A 19,519-nucleotide genomic window follows, 5' to 3' on the forward strand; every position below is an offset into this window, starting at 1 on the left:
GAGGATTTCTACAATTTTCACATCTCTAGCCATAATACAGAAATATAATTAAAAAAAAATTATGAACCATAAAAAGTTTGTACAACATATGAGGGTCAAAGCCAGCGGGTTCTGCTAATATCAAATATATACATACATTATATATCTTCAAAAAATATAAATTAGACAGAGTTTAAAAAAGTAAAGAGGTTGATTTGATCTACATACAATATTTCTTAAATTTATATATGAGTAAAAAATATACCTACAAAGTCTACATCTGTTCATACAAAATCTCAATACGGGTCTTACATATTATATTTAATAAGTGATTTAAATAAGATTCTGTGGTCATAATCGGATTGTACAAAAGAAATGCGAAATCCGAGGAGTTATTACCTTTTAAATGAATTGATTTTTCTGTAAGAACGTTGAAATACAAATTGATATATATGAATTAAGGAGTGGCTCATGTGAACTTTATGTAGAAGTACAAACAAGGAAAGACAGGTAAATATTTCTTCTTAAATATGGATGTTCTTGGATATTGTATTAACAATATTAAAATTACATATATGTAGTGGAGACAGGCTGGTTCAGTTAATAATTCAACACCTTGAAATGTTTACTGAGCGAAGGTAAAATCGTGGACTTGACTTTAAATCAATCAGGGTTGGTTTAGGGTGAATATTTTAAAATAGTAGGCTGCAGTGAAAAAAGTAGCGACTACGTCATTTGAGTATCTGAAGTTCCAACATATTTCATAACCTTTTTCAAAGGGACAAGATTCCTGAAGTTTAAAGAAGGAACTGGTTGACTAGAAGTTATTATTATACGTTCTAGCCATCATTCATTATTTTCTTAGTTCTTATATTCTTCAATTCTAGGCAGGAGTGAAGAAAATTATAAGATAGCTAGGACTCTAGGACTGACGTATCGGTACTTTGTACCGTAGAAAGATGAAAAATATCGGACTGATAAAAAATCTCTACTACTTAGGCAATCAGGCCTTGGACTGATCCAACACTACCTCTCAAATATTCTTCAAATGGGCAGGTGTAACATTTACCAATTAATTTATATTATAAAGTTTTTATTTTTTTATTTAACTCAAGGATATTCATAAAACGGAGAATATCAATCCACTAGCAAAAAATATTAGATTTTATTTTTGCAGCTTTTAAATGGTCTTATATGATGCACTTATTTGATTTTTTGATTAATTTGACCATTGATGGAATGTGAAATGATGCTATGTATAAAAGTTATGAATATAAATATATATATACATATATATAGAAAGAGAGAAGAAATGATATTCTCATAAATATATTTGTTTCACTTAATATGGGTACAAATATTGTTGTCATAGATATACTATATTTGTAGGGGTTGTCATGATAACTCAAGCCATTAAGAAGATTGTCAATTAAATACGACAGGTATTTAACGAATACATGACATGTCTATTATCCATAGCTATATATATGTAGAAAGTTTAGAAGATGCTTTGTGAACTCAAAATGCCCTTGTAAGTTCATAAGATATTTTAAATGGAGATATGAAAATACCATCTACATACATATGTCTTTGCATAACAATATCTAAAAGTAAAACATTATGAAAACGAAAAACTCCTTCGGAAATTACCCATAATTATTTGTTAGCGCCTATTTATATTGAAATATGGGTGCATCAACATAAATACAATTTTGAACAAAAATGTAAAAGAGGAGAAAATCCCGATATATTGTTTACTTCTTATAAATGTACAGAGTGCGACAGAGAAATTTTCCACGATGAAGAAGCAAAACCAAAACCTTAATAACTTTTAAATGGAAAAGTATAATCAAAAATGTTATTGGGAAAAACTTTTAGCAATCAGTCTTGGGAAGAATAATTCAATATCCAGCCTCTATCACAGCCTCCACACGAGATCAGAACTAGGCGTAGGTTGCCACAATATAATCGGCTGACATATTGCCCCATGGCTTTTTGATGCTGGCCTCAAGCTCCTCTACAATTCTGTTTGATATCTTCCTTGCCTTGCTCTCTCTAAGACGCTCCATACACTGATGTCGAAGGGATTGAGATCAGGACTGGAAGAGGGCCAGAAGCTCTTGTCCCAGAAGTCAGCAAAGCACTCCTTGAAGAAGTTCTGCAGAGTTTTCTACCTCAGTACCTTATAGTAAACCTCAACCCCGATTTTCTCATTTGGTTTGAAGAAGAAGGGATCGATATCCCCTCCATCAGAGGCAACGACTACCAAACATATGTTTTATCCCGGATTTTTTGCCCTGAAGGTGGCCTGGACTTCCTCAGGTGATGCTGCAATAGAATAAGATATCCAAGGGTTTTAGCTATTGTTTGGAACCTTTTTCTGATTAAAGAAATGTATATTGATCCCGATATTGCCTTTCAATTTTAATTCTGATAATTTATTGTATTATGATGCTCAATTTTCGTAACTTCAATTGCAACTTGCGATGACTTCAAGTGGTTAATCAAAACAATGACGATTTGAAAATCAATTTAAGTCCACACCCAATTTCAAGAAAAATCATTCTTGCTTGTTTTTGTGTTGACGGGCCACATATTAATGTAGATACAACCTAAACTATTCCTGAGATTTGGTTTGAGATCCAATCCTGAGCTTGGAACAAATAAATATGTTTAGATATTTGTCATAAATAATATTAAGGAATTTATAATGGAAATTATTCATTCATCATTTTAAAAAATAAAAATTTTCTCAGGGAAACTTTCCTGACTGGCAATTTTCCTCCAGGCCATCTTCCAATGGTAATTTTCCCCAACGTAATTTTCTGCTCACAAAGATAAAAAATATTCCTTAAGTTTGTTCATGCTCAATAGAGCCAATAGGTAATCTCATAAATGATGAATATCAAATAACACAAATTCAAAAAGTAGGTCCTTGATTATATAAATATCCAAATCCTATGTAGTACCCCTTTTGAGTTCATAATTCAAGGGTGTCCACAGTATTTTTGGTGTGTGGGTTTGGGGGCTACAACCCCTCCATCCTCCCCCTATGGACGCCCCTGTAATACGTAAAGTCAGCTGCTTAAAAAAATACAAGTCATTATTGAAAATAACTGAAAGGAAAAAAAAAAAATTTAAAAAAGGCTAATCGTGGAAAAGGTGAATAAATTTATGTTTATTTCCAAAAAACCGTTGTAGGATTTCCAGGCTAATCGTGAAATGAAAAGGTGAAAAAAAAACTGTTGGGGGTATATCTTATTTTTTTTTACAGTTGGACCGATCAATATTTTTTATTAATTTTTAAAATATTTTATATGTAGACTGAAATTTACTACAAAACCGGTCAAGTTTATTTTTCTTTAAAAAAAAAAAAAAAAATAGTCAAGGTGGCTCATGGAAGGATAACATAAAATATATTAACGACAGATTATGTCAAGTTCTATAAAACTGATTTCTTCATAAAGTTCATTCGACTTCCATGTACTTTATAAAAAAATAATTATCAACAAAAACAACTAATTTCACCTAGAAAATACATAAAATCTTCATTTAATTTATAAATATAAATATTTTTATTAAAACTTTACAACTTATTAATTAACAGCATTTACACTTTCACATTTATAAATATTTATCTAAATTTGAATTGTTGGATTTATTAAAATTCAAACTTGTTTTTTAGAGTCCTTAAAAATAGAAAATTTGACATAAAATATAGATTTTATCATAAATGGCCCGATAGTTAAAAAAAATCAAAATCGATAAATATGGACGTATAGGAATATTATACAGACAATATATAAATATTTTTACAAGGGTTAATTTTAATTAGTTAATATAAATTTAAATATAAAATATCATTTTTCGGTTAAATCCCTAAATGGTCCTTCGGCCGAATTTCCTTTTGGAAAAAGGCCATTGCTAAATATACATACGACATATTGTCCTGAAACGAAATTCCAGTACGGCAAATTGTCCCTAAGCAAAAATGCTTTCTGCCAATTGCCCGCTCACAATATAATATATGTGTTAATACAAGCCACACCTTTTCCTTGGACCCTTGCTCCGACACGAATACCGAATTGAATTGATATTTTCCACCTAAATCTAAATTTAAAACTTAAAAATATATATAATTTTTCAAAACCTTGTGAGATCAGTTATTTTACTGTGGTAATTCGGAAAATTAAACAGTAGCTGGTGGGATCATGCTTGGGATTTGGTATGATTATTTTTACTCAATTTTCTATTCTTAATTTTATAAAAAAACAACAGCCGATTAATAAACGATGGGTTTCTTTTTTTCCTGAACCAAGTAATAATTAATAAAAAATCTTTCTTTGGTAGAATGAGAATTAGACAATATTGGGAATTTTTGATGAGGCTGATATTTACTTGTCGACAGACTTAATGAGAGCTAATACTATTACACTGAATTTGTGTCTACAATTTATAGACTATTATCTATTGACAAGAAATCACAGGTCTTGATGAAAGTTTTATTGACTATGAATGGTCTATTTTATATGATCAATTAATTTTAGATATGTAAATACTTTATTTCGACGTTTTAAAATTTATTTTGTTTTAAATATCTTGGTTATTTACATAAGTATTGGGCCAAGAATATTTGTGAATTCCTAGATTTAAACATTTTTTTTATATATATTTCAGGAAACGTATTACTATCTACTCAAACGCTATTTGGAAAACTTTTACAAAGGAAGGAGATGTGAGGCTCGATCCGCCTTCCTTTCTCTCATTGAACGTCTTCAGGACTTGCATCGATTGAGTGAAACTCACCTTCAAGTCTATTTAGAAGTGGATCAAAATTATATGGAGCCACTGTTGATCGAAATCTTTGACTTGAATCCAAAGATAAAAAATAACTCCAAAATTTTTACTGACTTAACCTCCTCTTCTAATAGTAACTAGGTTTAAAATAGAATTAAAAGACTAATGATTCAAGTCCAATTTGTATTCATATATACGCCCATAACAATACACCACATAAACTTAAATATCAACCATCTATGTAGTCATCACATAATTTTATGGGGGATGTGACTTTATTAGTATCTGAGAATGAACTAGAATGAATTATCGAAGTTTTTTTTATTCATTTTAAGTGTTGTGATTAATTATCTACTACAACGACGAATACAGAAAGTGGATATGAAAGAGGAGTGGGATCAGGGCTCCCTCTAAAAATCCCTACATTTTCCTACGCTCAAAATAAGCTTACATTACGTTAAAAATAAAACATAAATACAAAATTGACTAATATATATGAATTAATTGGAACAATGTACACATATACAGCGAGAGATGGGTATATAAAAATATATCCATAATTTTTATTTTCAATTTTAGGTAAAAAAAATAATGTTAACAAACCATTTAGAAAATGTGTTTGCAAAACTTTTTACAGAAAGAAACTAATCCCATTTTCATGCACCTATCGAGCCTCCTGTCTTTCATGCTCTTTGTCAGAAGGTGGTGTGGGGTGCTTGTGAAAGAAACAAATCCCATGTTGTACTTTATAGCCCTCTTGATGGTTCTAGGAGCCACAGAGAAATCGTTGGCGAGGCGACTCATTGACTTGGTCGGATCCTTCTTTATATTCTTCTCCAAATTTAATAAGAACTTCGTATCCCTCATTAAATTATTCCCTCCACTTTCTGACATCCTGGAGAGGTCTTCTCCATTTTTTTTTCAACATGACCAGCTTAATAACTAGTCTCTTATAAATCTTAACAATTCTGTAATCTTCATCATATCAACTCCAGCATCTAGGAAATCTGAGATGACCTGCCTTTTAGCTTGTTGCTCCCTCATGATGATGAAATTACTAAATGTTTAGTATGGTTTGCTTTTGTAAAAAGGACGGTGGAAAAAGAAAATAAAAAATTAATAACTAAACATTTTCATATTAATGAGAAAATAAAAATTAATTAACAGTCTCATTTTGCAGCTATACCTTGTACATCTCTCAAAAAGATTAATCTAGATTAGTGGTTCCCAACCTTTCAAATATTTCTTAAGAAGCAAGGAGGAAATAGCCCCCATTTTTTTAAATATCTGAAATAAGTATAAATCCATTTTTTTGTACAATAAATGGTCATATATTGCAATTATTAATTATAGATTATTTATTCGTGATTTAACGATACATTTAGTAAATTCTTCATCATAGAAGAAAATCACACGAACGCTATGATCCATAAAGTTATTAAAAATATTTCTACAACCCTCCATACATAATTGTTGATGGGTTTGAGCCAAAAATGGCCTCTCTATCAAACCACATTGACTCACAGCCTTGGCCTCCATTGGCACTGTATTTTTATCATTTTTTTGAAAAATCTAGCCACCAACTATAACAAAAAATCCCACAGATAAATCTTGTTGTAAATTGGCTAATTTAATATTGTTGATGGGAGGTAAACAATGGTAGTGCAACCAAGACAGAAAAAAACCAAGCATGTTCAATACTGGCTCAGACATTGTGTTGACTGAATTTTGGAATAGTTACATTTTGTGGGGTGTGTGCCAATTTTGTTGTACAGTCCTTCGATAGTCTCAATGTTTCTACTTTTAAATATTAACGTTAAATTTTAGACTTATAAGATGATTTAATATTTTGAAAATTTTTGAGCTACGATAATTTGTCTCTCAACCCTCGATTTAGTGTCATACTATAGATTTATATAACTGTCTTAATATATTTTTCACAGTGTTTACTTTAATGTTCACATTTATCTCAAAATCAATTAGCAACTTCATGACATCGGTGTCGCGACTTCATTGGGGGGTCGAGGCCCAAAGGTTAGGAAAACATGATCTAAATCATCGATAAACAAGAACCACCCGTCCATTCAATTATACATTTGCTATCCTGGCATAACGTATTTTTAGCCTTTACAAGGTTTTGTTGTGTTTCACATTTATTGTTGCTTAGATATCCTTCGGTAATTTATTTTATTTTATAAACAGAGTAAAGAACATTACAGCAAAAACATAATTTTAAAATCCAAAACTTCTGAATCCCTTACAAATAGAGAAAGTCGTTAAAAAATGCCTATAAATGTAAAAAAAACACAACGGAAGATCGAATTAAACTGTCACCCTTAAAAGGGGACACCCTAGTACACACCCTAAAATAAAAATTTAGAAGAAGTTTCAATTTTTTTAGTAAACTTTGTCCTTTTATATGGCATTAAAACTGTAATTTATAAACTTTTTTAATTTTATCATTTTCATTCTGAATTAACCCCCCCCCCTAAATACAGCATTGAAATAATATTGAATAACGATGTAATAGCGTACTTTTGATATATACCTATATGTATACATGTAAATCCGGTGTGTTTTTTAGCTGGCCCGTTAATTATAATTGGTAGTATAAAGAACGAATTTTATTTTTCTGAGCAGTCGTCATTCTTATTTAATTCCTGAGCAGTGAGCATCCTTTCCTGAATGGATTCAAAACCTGTTTGAACGTTCGTGTGTGCTCATAAAAGACCCTATCCCTTAGGATTTGTTGCAGAGATATAGTTGTAATTCTTTGTTGGACTCAGAGTAAAATTGAGGATCAAAATCGAATTCATACTAGCAATGTCATTGTTTATATCCTTTTTTCTTCCTCGATTGTCACAGCTGATTGTTGCTGATCTAATGGAATGTTATAAGCATGATTCTTTCTTTCCTCCAAAACATTCTTCAAGTTGTTAGGGTTACCATGTTGATTTTCAGTTTCTTTTTTTTAACATGTCCATTCTACTCTCGAATTTCACCTTTGCCTATTAGGATCTAAAGTTTTTATAGATAGTAATGTTTAAGTCCTTTTATTTGTTTGCCCCATTTTGACATCCAAATGTTCATTATTTTCCTTCATCTGTATGAAAAAAGGGTTTTTATTCATATACCTAATTGTTTATCTCCCAAAAATCCCCCACATCAGCAATACTGACGTCTCATGAAAACGCTCTATTAAGGAAGGATGCAAAACTAGTAAATATATAAGTATTAGGTATATGTTAAGGAGGGGTATAAAAAAATCTTATAAAATTGGGCGTGAGAGTTACATTCAATAGTGAACTCTCTATAATTACAAAAATATGCATTATTTAAGGTTGTTTAAGTAACTTGTTTTTTTCTTCTATTCATTGAATATATTTCCTCACTTCAAACTTGACATCCTCCAAATTTATAAATTGGATAGTTTTTTTACTATTATTTATAAAATGGACGAAATAAATAAAGACAAAAATAAAGTACTATTGAATATACGGGATGGGTCATATCCCCATATATTTTTTTTCTAAATATAGAAAGGTAAATTGAAAAGTACATGCAAAGTCTGATAAGGGCCCTACTGGCGCGTATCGAAGTTATGTTTAGTTAAAGGATCTTTTGGAAGAACACATAACAAATTTCAGTCACGTCAGTCAATTTCTTTCTGTTTGGCATTCTTGAATCCAGGGATCGGCTGGAAAGATTATGACTACTTTCTTTTGGATTTGCAAGGAATAATCCTCATCGACTATCTGGAAAAGGGTAAAACTATTACAAGTGTATATTGTTATTCGCTATTAGACGGTTTGAAAACCAAACAACAACAAAAAAAACCACGATTGATCCACAAAAAAGTATCTTCCATCACGACTATGCACCAGCCCATAACCCAGCAGATTTGGTCACAAAATTAATGGAAATAAGGTTCCAACTCGAGATACGTACACCACTAACAATCTCACAACCTTCACTCTTCTGTCATCCATTACCATATTAGTAGTAACCTCAGCAGGGAGTCCAGAACGTTTAGCGTCACTGGTGCCCATATGATGACTCTTAAAATTTTTAAACCACTTATAAACTGTTCTAATCGAAGGTGCAGAGTCCCCAAAATGTTTATCAAGCTTCTTTTTAGTCTCCTGAGGCGTTTTGCCTTTCATAAAGTAATGTTTAATTAACATACAAAATTCTTTTTCGTCCACTTTTTGAAAATCAATCCACTTCCTATTCAAACGAATGCCGATCAGAAAGAAATTGACCGCTCTGGTTGAAAGTTGGTGTGTGTTCTTCGAAGATATCTTTATCCCCCTCCACTGCTTCCCTGGGCATCAATGACCCCTTTCAATATCCTATAATACACCCCAGCCCATGTGTTGTACAAGTGCACCACTGGTCCAAAAGGGGGATGTTTACTCATCGCCACTGCTCCCATGAGCATCAAGGACTTCTTTTGATATACTATCATACCCCCCACCCACAAGTTACGCAAGTGAACTGCTTGTCTACAAAGGAAATCAAAATATACCACCACCTCTATCCTGAGTATCAAGGACCCCTTCTTAAATCCTATGATACCCCCCGACCCACAGGTTGTGCAAGTCAACTGCTGGTCGAAAAAATGGGTCATAAGCCATAGCCATAGCTTCATTGAGCATCAAAGACCATCGTTATTCACAAAACTCGAGGGATTGAACTTTTTTTGGTATTATACTTAGTGGGCTCTGTAATGGTATGCCCTACTTTGGCTGTGGTTTATGACCGTCATGTGGCTCCTCTACAACCGGAGTTTCATGTGTTATTAATACTAAAATATAAAACAATGAGGTGAACAATTTGAATGAACGTGATAAAATGTGGATATGTCAGGATTTCGTCAGCAACAAGTAACGATCTATTAAAAATTTAAATTAGAATTATTGATCCTATTTAATAATATTCGAACTACTCGGCTGTATATTGCATTTAAATTTTATTACTTCCTTCAAAATAGACATGAACAAAAAACTTATTTAAATATACTTTTCAGGTTTAATATTTTCAAAAAACTCATTTTTTTAACAAACCTACATTACATAGTTAATATTACCTAAATATTTTTACTTAATATCTGACATAATTGATGCAGTCAGTCGCATTGTAACTTCCTTTTCTCTGGAAATTTCATTGACTCCTTGCATGATTCAAACTGCTTTCTTACATTGAGCTGTAGTAAGATATACTTTTTCACCCTTACCTATATCATCCGTTCTCTACTACATGTATCACAACAGCCAAGACGTAGTGAGAATCAGTTTTTTCCACAGTTGAAACATAGAACTTAGACTTTGACGTACTATCTTACCTCAGTCTCATTAAACTGCCTTGAGGAGAGTTGCATAATCGTGTTTGGTTGTTGTTCTTGTGATTAGTTTCTCTTTGCTGCACTTAGCTATCCTGAGCAGATTGTCAATATGAGCACTTTAGATACGTCCAATCATCTTCATTTTCCCCCATGGCAACGCTGGAAGGCTCTTAAGCGTAACATTGAAGGCTGACGATGGAACAATTTTTTTCTCCAAGTACAGATTGTTGACAGAATACCCATTTCTTGTTATTCTTGTTGTCCATGATTATATCACACTCTTTGGATAAAGGATAAACCTTTTGTCGGACTATTACCCGATAGTCATACATTATTTGGTATGAAGTTTGCGCAATCATGTAGCTTGATTGTCTGAATACCATATAAATTTTAATGAAAATGCACTAGATTAAGGAAATTCTAACCTTTAAATATAATGACCCGCATTGCCACTTGAAATATTTGAATGGGTGTATTACTTATTCAGTTAAATTTCTTGAAAAAATGCCTTTATAAAACAAAAATTTTATGTAAAATGAATTTCAATTTTAGACCAAATAAAAACAAAGGTAAAATCTAATTTTTCAAGGCCAAATTACTTAAAAAAGCTATTCTGACAACCCTGTTAGAGTCTCAGAAAATACGAGATTCTGTGAAATATTTTTCATTGTTTGTACGTATTATGACCGTTCTACGCGTTTTGATGATATTGCGACAATTTTGATAAAAAATACTACTTAAATTGAGAATGGGTAGTGGGTCACACCTAAAAATTCGGTGATCCACAGGTTGGACATCTCTGCACTATATTATCAAATTGCATGCAATTAATTTGTACCATAATCAAATCCTTAATAATCAAATTGCATTGGAAGGAATGGTTTAATAATCAATTTAACCACAATAATTTCACTTGACAATGTAAATGTTTGTAACATGACCACTCAGTGGGAATTTTATAAATTGCCTGGGCATTTTGCACATTGCCCGTAACATATATATGAATTAACGAGAATATATTAATTCATTTTCTCAATCTTTTATATTTTTATTCAAAATTGTTCTTATGTTCACTCGTGTCATAGGTGCAAATATTACTCATTTAATTTTATAGGTCAAATCAGTATTTATTTAAAAGCTATAAATTATTTTATCCTTCTCTACATAACATTAAAGGATAAATTATGAATAACATTATCCCAAATCAAAATATAATTTTTTACTCTTTCAAAAATAAAAATAAAATATAATTTTTGAAAGGTAAAAAATAAAGGGTGAAATTTACAAACTTATTTATTGACATAAGAATTCAAGGACTCGGCTATAAGTGGGTACGCACTATTATTTGAATAGGTATTTATATATGTGTAGACTGTACAAGGCCCCATATATGTAGGTATACGTATATATTACTAAATTTAAGACGTACCTATATGTATAAGATATGCTTTATCTTTTATACATAAGATTCTACATAAATGAAATACAGATAAGTTTAATTGGGTTCATTAAAATTAAATAATAGACTCTTCCTTTACTGTTTTAAAGTCGGATTCTCGAAATTTTTTTCCTCATACCATCTTCAAAAAAAGACTAAGCCTGCCCATCATGGAAATACAATTTCTACTTACAACACATTACATGTAGATATTATGTGGTTTGTTAGCACAAAAACAAGCTTGAAAAAAAAAAAAGAAGAGATTTCCAATTTATTTTCTATATCTATATATATTTTTATCTATCTATTTCATATATTTTCAGAGGCATCCACAGGGAATGAATGTTCTGGAGAGGCTGTAGCCCCCAAACACAAAAAAACAAAACTTTTTTTTGTTTTTAATAGAAAATTTTCTATATGAAATTTTAATTTTTCATATTAAAAAAAGTAATAATAATAATTATCTGTTAATAACAATTGATTTTATAGTTTTTCTATACAAAAAATTTAATATATGAATATATTGAATATTAAATTTTTTGAAAACAACTGTGAATTTTTAAATTGTTTGAGAAAAGGAATTGATTTTTGAAATTTTTTCACAAATTTTATTATTTGAATTCTTTTTTTTTCCAAAAAAATTAATATTTGAAATTTATTTTGTAAATAACTGTAGATTTTTAAAATATTTGTACAAAAAATTTAATATTTTTAATTTGATTTTTTAAATCTTTTTCCAAAAAATCATTTTTTGTCAACTGCAGTGGATTTTTGATCTTTTTTTACAAAAAATGTCATATTTAAATTTAATTATTGTAAATTATTTTCAGTTTTAATGTTTGGATTTTTTTCAAAAAACATTAAAAAACCAAGCCACAAAAAACAAAAAAAACAAAAAACAACAACAACAAAACAAAACAAGCAAAAAGTCCAATAACGTTCTGGAATTATGTATATAAACTAAGTACCAATATACAATGAAAATCACGTCATTGGATGCATAATTTAACAATGCATCAGCTGGCGTTGGCTTTAGGTCATTTGATCTAGAAATGTCGGAGAGTGAACTCCAAAGGCAACGAGTAGTAGATTTACTTTGCGCCCAAATTTGTCATTCTAAAATAGTCGACTTCGCCCATTCTTTGACCGTTTTGTTACTGGATCAAAGGAATGTGTTCCAAGGATATCCAAGACCAAATTTCCAGCACATGTCATGATTTTGAGTGTCATTGGGTCCTATGTACACGTCATACCTCAACATATTTTCCCATAAGGTGGAGTTAATTCGGATGGATACATCCAGGTTCTTGAGCGTGGAAAAACCCTGGATAGATGAGATTTACCCAATTGGAACTAAATTTGTTAGCAAGACGGAGCTCCATGCCATACCAGCAACAAATCCCTAAAATGGTGTTCGGACAACTTTGCAAGATTCTGGACTAAGATGAAACGACCCACCACGATAATATAAACATTTAACTATCAAGGAATGAGCCTCCCTTAATCTTGCCGAAACTGACAGAGCATGTAGAAGCTTTCGACTTCGTCCTGCAGATTCTTTAATATATGTAGTAGTTTTGGACAGCTTCAATAAAAATTTATGATATCGTTTTCAGTTTTTCTATAATTCCGCTCAGAAACTATATTGCGCGAGTCAAACTTTTATATTTATAAACCCTGTATATATACTGACCAATATTTAATGAGTATATTTCCGTAAATTACTCAGAAGTCAACAAAAAATATGTTTACAATTCTATATTCAATTATATTAGTACTTGTCGCACTCATTATGAATCTTTATTTTTTTTAAATACAACTACAGGGTGCGGGGATCAAATTGTCGCCAAAATATTTTTCTACAAAAAACAACACAAAATATACATTTTTTAACTTTTTTATTGAAAATCAAAACTATGACGAGCATATAGGTATACAGTAGCTATTCATTCGATATAATTACCGTTGGCATCAATAACGGCCTCAATGCGGCCTCTGAACCGGCCGCAGGCTCTTCTGACCACCTCATTGTCCATGTTGCCGAATACCTCCTTGATGGAGTTCATCAGGCTGGCCTTAGGGCTATGGGGATGTCTGTTGGCATGTCTCTTGACATAGCCCTAGACAAAATAGTCCACAGGATTAAGGTCAGGAGAGTTAGGAGGCCACAAATCCTTGGTTACGACGTCATAACAGTTCTCGGTTAACCACTGTATGGAGATTTTGGACACATGGCAGGGTGATGAGTCCTGTTGCCACACCCAGGGCCTGTCTCCGGCAACCCCTTGGATCCAGAGCAGAACCACCTTCTCCATAACATCCAGGTAGACCTCTGTATTGACCTTTAGACCCGTTTCAAACATGTGGGGAGGCATAGCATGACCTTCACTGCTGACCACCCCGAACACCATGACCATTGCAGGGAACTTAGTCTTCATTACCTTCCTCACATGGCTGATGCAGGCGGCTATCCACCTGTTGTTCTGCTTGTTGATCTTGACAGAAATTCTTTTCATCAGATAAAAACCACTGCATCTTGGGCTGCTTTGGGTGCTTGAGCTTGTTGATCAATTTTGTTGACTTCATCAGCCTGTTGTCCTTTGCCTTCTGGGTCAAGATCTGGCCCACCTGCATCTTGTAGCTCCTGCACCTTAAATCCTCAGATACACAGTCCCTTATTTTTTTTCTCATGTCAGCCCAGATCCCTCGCCATGGCCTTCATGGATCTGGTAGGGTCATCCTCAACCATCTTCTACACCTTGTCGACAATGTCGGTGTCCCTGACCTTCCTATCGGCGCCCTCCTCCTTGGGCGCCCTCTTTGTGGTGGCATCAACATCCCAGGTGTCCTCTAGCTTCTTACGGATACGCTGAACAGTCCGTAAATTCACTCCTAAGGTTGAATCAATCGTTGAATTGGAGATTTCACCTCCATTATTAACCAATGCCATGACTACGGCGGACCTCGAAAGCTCCTCCTTCCACTTATAGCTCTTTATCTTCTCATATGATGACGGCATGATGCTAACTGAACTACGTATCGTCAGGTGACGAGAATAGCTTTCCTATTTGGTAAACGGTTTTTATTTGATAATGTCGTCTTCAAATTATCAAGGTTTAAAGTAGGCGACAATCTGATCCCCGCTCGCTGTATATTTCAATTTATTGTATCATGAAATATATATATTAATTAGGTTCCCTCATACCTTAAGTATAAGAAAATATCAAAAAATAAAAGTAAACCACATTCTCATCAATATCTTTTTATACATTTATCAATTATTTGAACATATACCAAGTGGTCCATTAAAATCCGAACATTTTAAATGTTAAACTTCATCAAGATATTATTTATCTTTTCAAAATATGATTTCAATTAAACTAATACTATAAATAGATGTATGTCTCAGCTCTCTTAATCATTAATATACCCGCCCTTAGTGGCGATGATGGGTTTCAGGCGGAGATGGAAGGCCTGGCACCCGCTGCAGATGTAGTCTTTTGTCACGGGATCACAGTATTGGCTGACAATAGCTATGAGGGCCTCAGTATTTGGATACTTAAACTGCAGGTCTTCCCCTCAACATGCACCTGAAAGGTTTAGTCGAGATGGTTGACATCAGGGCTATAAGGGGATCAGAAAGGGTTCAAAAGAACTCAAAATACTAATTTAAAAGAGTCTTGCAACGGAGGAGATGGGTTTCTTTCATTACTGGTGTAAAAAGTGGCCTTTCCACCCTCTCAATCTCTTTGCATCCACTTCTTTGAACGCTCTCTGGATATTATGTTGTGAAACCCCCAGATCACTTGCGTAGGTCTCCTGTACTTGAGAGGATTTGCCTGGGCTATTTTCTTTAACTACTTCGGGTCCAGTTTGGCCTTTTAGAAATAACCTTTCTTCCTCTCAAACGTTTCTGACTTACTGACTGCGAAGACAGAGGTCCTGGAGAGGCCCAACCGCTTGGAGTGCGCCATTGTAAACTCGTTGATCATGTTTAAGTGTCATTTTCTCGACTTCTACATAAGCTAGTGACCTCAAGTTTTTTTTTGTTTTATGAGCTTTTGTTTATGCTTTAATATATAGACATATGAATTAATTTCAATCTCTCAAACATCATTAATTTTTGTATTAGTAAATGTTCAAATTTTAATGGACCACCCGGTATATACTGACCCATATTTCATGAGTATATTTTGGTTAATTACTCAAATATCAACACAAAAATATGTTTACAATTCTATATTCAATTATAATAATATAACATGCCCATCACGAATCTTTTTTTTTCTACCTATGTTAAGTACAATTATATTTGAAATAAATTTGATCATGATTAATATATAATAAGGAGGTTCCCTCACAGTTAAACCGTAAAAAAAAATCGAAAAATAACAAAAAACAAGTAAACTACATTCTTATGAATATCTTTTGATACATATTTCAATTATTTGGACATAATTAAGAAGCAATGAGTTTTGGTGGATCTGAATTTGGATAAGGTGCTCTTATTTTTTGGAAATAATTTCTTTTTGATAAGAGCCAATATAAAAAAACGTAGATTTTTTAGAATTTAATAGTATTTTAAATTTCAAATAAAAAACACACCTTAAGTGATTCCAGACATTTGCTGTATGCCCACATTCAAATAAAAAATGTCTAGTCGTTTCCCTTCATGCCTTACAAAAGAAACATCTGTATTTTGTCCTAACTCCCCAGATTTTTATGTACAATGATCATTTAATAGATTTTGTGTATGTATTTGAATGACTATACTAAGTCCAAATGATATCTCATAAATCTCATAATGACTTTAACGTTTAGATAAATATTCTTGGGTATCTCAAATCAAGGGCGTCCGCAAGATTATATAACCCAATATATATATTTTTTTTTTTTTTTTTGGGGGGGGGGCAAATATTGATTATTGGATATTTTTTAAAAAGAAAATTAAAAAAATAATTTTTTTATTTGAAAAAAATTATAAGAAATTAATTTAAATATTTTAAATTTTTTGAAAAAAAATATCAAACATAAAGTTTTTAGGAAAAAACATGGGAAATTAAATTTTTTGACAAAAATTAAAAAAAATTAAATTTCAAATATAAAATTTATTAGAAATTTTTCTTCACAAAATATTAAATGGTTCGAAAAAAAAATTGAAAAATTAAATTTTTGTGAAAAAATTGCAAATATTTACAAAATATTAAATTTTTTGGAAAATATTTTAAAAATTAAATTTCAAATGTTAAATAAGTTGGAAATTTTTTCCCAAAATTCAGTGCTATTTATAAAAAATTTAATTTTTTGAAAAAAAATATTCAAGAGTTAAATTTTAAATATTGATTTTTTTTGGGGAAAATTTCAAAAACCAACAACTATTTAACAAAAAAAGAAAGATTTTGAAAAAAACAATTGCAAAATCAAATTTCAAACATTAAACTTTCTTATAAAAATTAAAAATGCTTAATTGGGGAAGACTACTTCCAGCCACCCTTGCGGACGCCCCTGCAATTCTTTCCAGAAATTCGAATGCAAAACCTTCAACACAAGTAAAACAAATAACATCTAGAAATTTTTTGAATTCCGTATTTAATTCTAATACTACTTGATGCAATCATCAAAAATCTGTAATTAGTTATTCCGTGGTTTTCAAAAATTCCATTTTTATTTTTATAGTATTTTTACTTTTTTTATAGGTTTGAGATAAGTTTTGAGAAAGAAAAAAAAAATGTGTAACCCACATGAAAAAAAGTTTATTATTTGCCAAATTTTATGCTAATTTTTATATATGTACTTATATTTTATATGCGATATTCCAACCCTGAGTAAATGCAATTTAAAGGTTAAAAAATCATTTTATTTTATAGGTTTGTATGAAAAGAAAAACCACCTCGGATTTTCAATTGTTTTTACGACGAAGGAGCTCATTTAAAGAGTAAATAATATGGGTTTTATCTATACAATAGTATTTGGTTTAAAATGTATAGTTCAGCTGTTTTATGGATCTGTTCTCAATTTATAGGGGAAATAATCCTTGACAGGTTGATAATATGATTTAAAAAAAACAACTTTTAAAACATATAGATAGGTTGAAAATACTCGAAAAATTCTCAAAAACTAGATTGGATACAAAAAAACCAATTAAAACAAATGAGACAGGGAAAATTTTTGCGTCATAAAAATTATTTTTTTTGCGCTAATTAAGTTTTCAAGTGACATCTCAACTATGTTCCGATATATGAGTTGTTTTTGTTGCATATGTTTTAATTTAATCATTATCGGACGGAAAATGAGTTAACTGGAATAAAAATGCAGATGTTGAACCAAAAATAATTTTAGACATTGTTGGTGTGACTGTGAGGACAGTCCAGTTTGGCTGAAGACTTCAATGTGGACGAGATCACCATCAGAACGGAAATTCGTGATGACTTTGGCCTTAAGGGCTTTGTCAGGACTCAAAGACATCTCCTCACCGATCAAATGAAGGCCTTAAGGTTTGGGTGATGCAAAAATACCTTAATTTAGGAGTCATCCATCTACTGGGAAGATCTTTTCAGACAAGAAGATATTCACAGTCGACCAGGTTTTTAACCGCAGGAACGACAACTTTATAGCAGCTTCACCTGAGGAAGTCTAGGGTACCTTCAGAACAAAACATCCGTCCAAAAAATGTGCTTGAGATTCGTGGCTTCTGATGTGAAGAAAATTGATCCCTTCTTCTTCAATCCCAATGAGGAAATCGGGGCTGAGGCCTACTATAAAGTCATGAGGCGGAAAATCTTTCCCTGACTGAAGGCTAACTATCCTGAAAACAATTATGTGTGGATCCAGAATGGTATCTCCAGCCATACGGCATTGAAGAAACAGAACTTCTACCAGGAGTACTTTGCTGACTCCTGGGAAAATACCTTCTGGCCCTCTTCCAGTCTTGATCTCAATCCCTTTGAATTCAATGTGTGGAACGTCTTAAAGAGCAAGGTCGGGAGGACATCACACAGAAATGTATGGGAGCTCTAGACCAACATCAAAAATCACTGGGGAAACATGTCCGCCGATTATAGTGTGGTAACATGCACCAAGTTTCAACCATATGGATTTTCTTCCTATGAACCCTCCATACTCAACGCACGATAATTCACGACTGAGCCAACCAAGAGCGATACTGTCATAAAAGCGCTTCTAGTAATCTCTCACAACTTTACTAAACTTAATTTGTGATCCGATAGGACCAATACAAGCAATAAATACATTATTAAAAAAGGGCGGGAAATACGAAATTACTTTTTCCCTAACCTATTATATTATAAAAGAAAAATTAAACAAAAATATTTTACTACCTCTGTGCGTATGTAATTGTAAACCCCCATATACAGGTGAATCAAAAGGGATGTGAAAGTCCATTTTTTATTCATTAATATCTTCATACCATAATGTTATTCTCTTGATACACAATGTTTTAATTAGTATATACGTATACATTGTATAAATATATTAGATCCTTAAAAAAGATAGACTCTCAACGCAAGAAGACAAAATAAGAAATTTTTACTTTTTTCGTCTTTCATTATAAAATTAAGAAATTTGTGTCTGTGTAGTTTTACCAGATTTAATTACATTTAAATGAAAAATAATAGAAAAATATATGTTCAAGGTGGATCATCAAAAATGTAATTCAAGACAAGTCTTTGAATGACATTTTTAATTAATATAAAAGTATAATATTTGAAACTTTTATGAATACTATGTAAATTTGGTCAGTATCGTAGTAGATATTATATGTATGATGTATCCCCTCCCACAGATAGTGTTGTGGGAGCCCTTACCTAGCCCATTGTTGGTAAACTGGGATATTCGACACTCCAAAATATACTAAAATACAATTTATTTCTTTAAATCTTCATTTTATCGCCAATACTTTTGATTATACTACAAAATATTACATCAGATTTTATTGCCATTCT

The 19,519-nt window shown here is 31.9% G+C and overlaps 1 protein-coding gene across 4 annotated transcripts in view; it reads left to right on the plus strand.

Moving 5' to 3' along the window:
• Hr96 (Nuclear hormone receptor HR96) overlaps positions 1-5,258 on the plus strand; it is a 62,456-nt gene extending 57,198 nt beyond the window's left edge. For 2 of the 4 annotated variants that reach the window (XM_040724902.2, XM_040724900.2), the window contains exon 7: positions 4,657-5,258. In XM_040724902.2, the coding sequence (XP_040580836.1) occupies positions 4,657-4,917 (261 nt within the window). In that variant the 3' untranslated portion in view covers positions 4,918-5,258. The remainder of the gene's footprint in view (positions 1-4,656) is intronic. The other 2 variants (XM_040724904.2, XM_040724903.2) reach the window with 1 other exon arrangement.
• Positions 5,259-19,519: the final 14,261 nt, after the last annotated feature.

Source organism: Lepeophtheirus salmonis, chromosome 14 (genome assembly GCF_016086655.4).
Source record: "Lepeophtheirus salmonis chromosome 14, UVic_Lsal_1.4, whole genome shotgun sequence".
Classification (NCBI taxonomy): domain Eukaryota; kingdom Metazoa; phylum Arthropoda; class Copepoda; order Siphonostomatoida; family Caligidae; genus Lepeophtheirus; species Lepeophtheirus salmonis.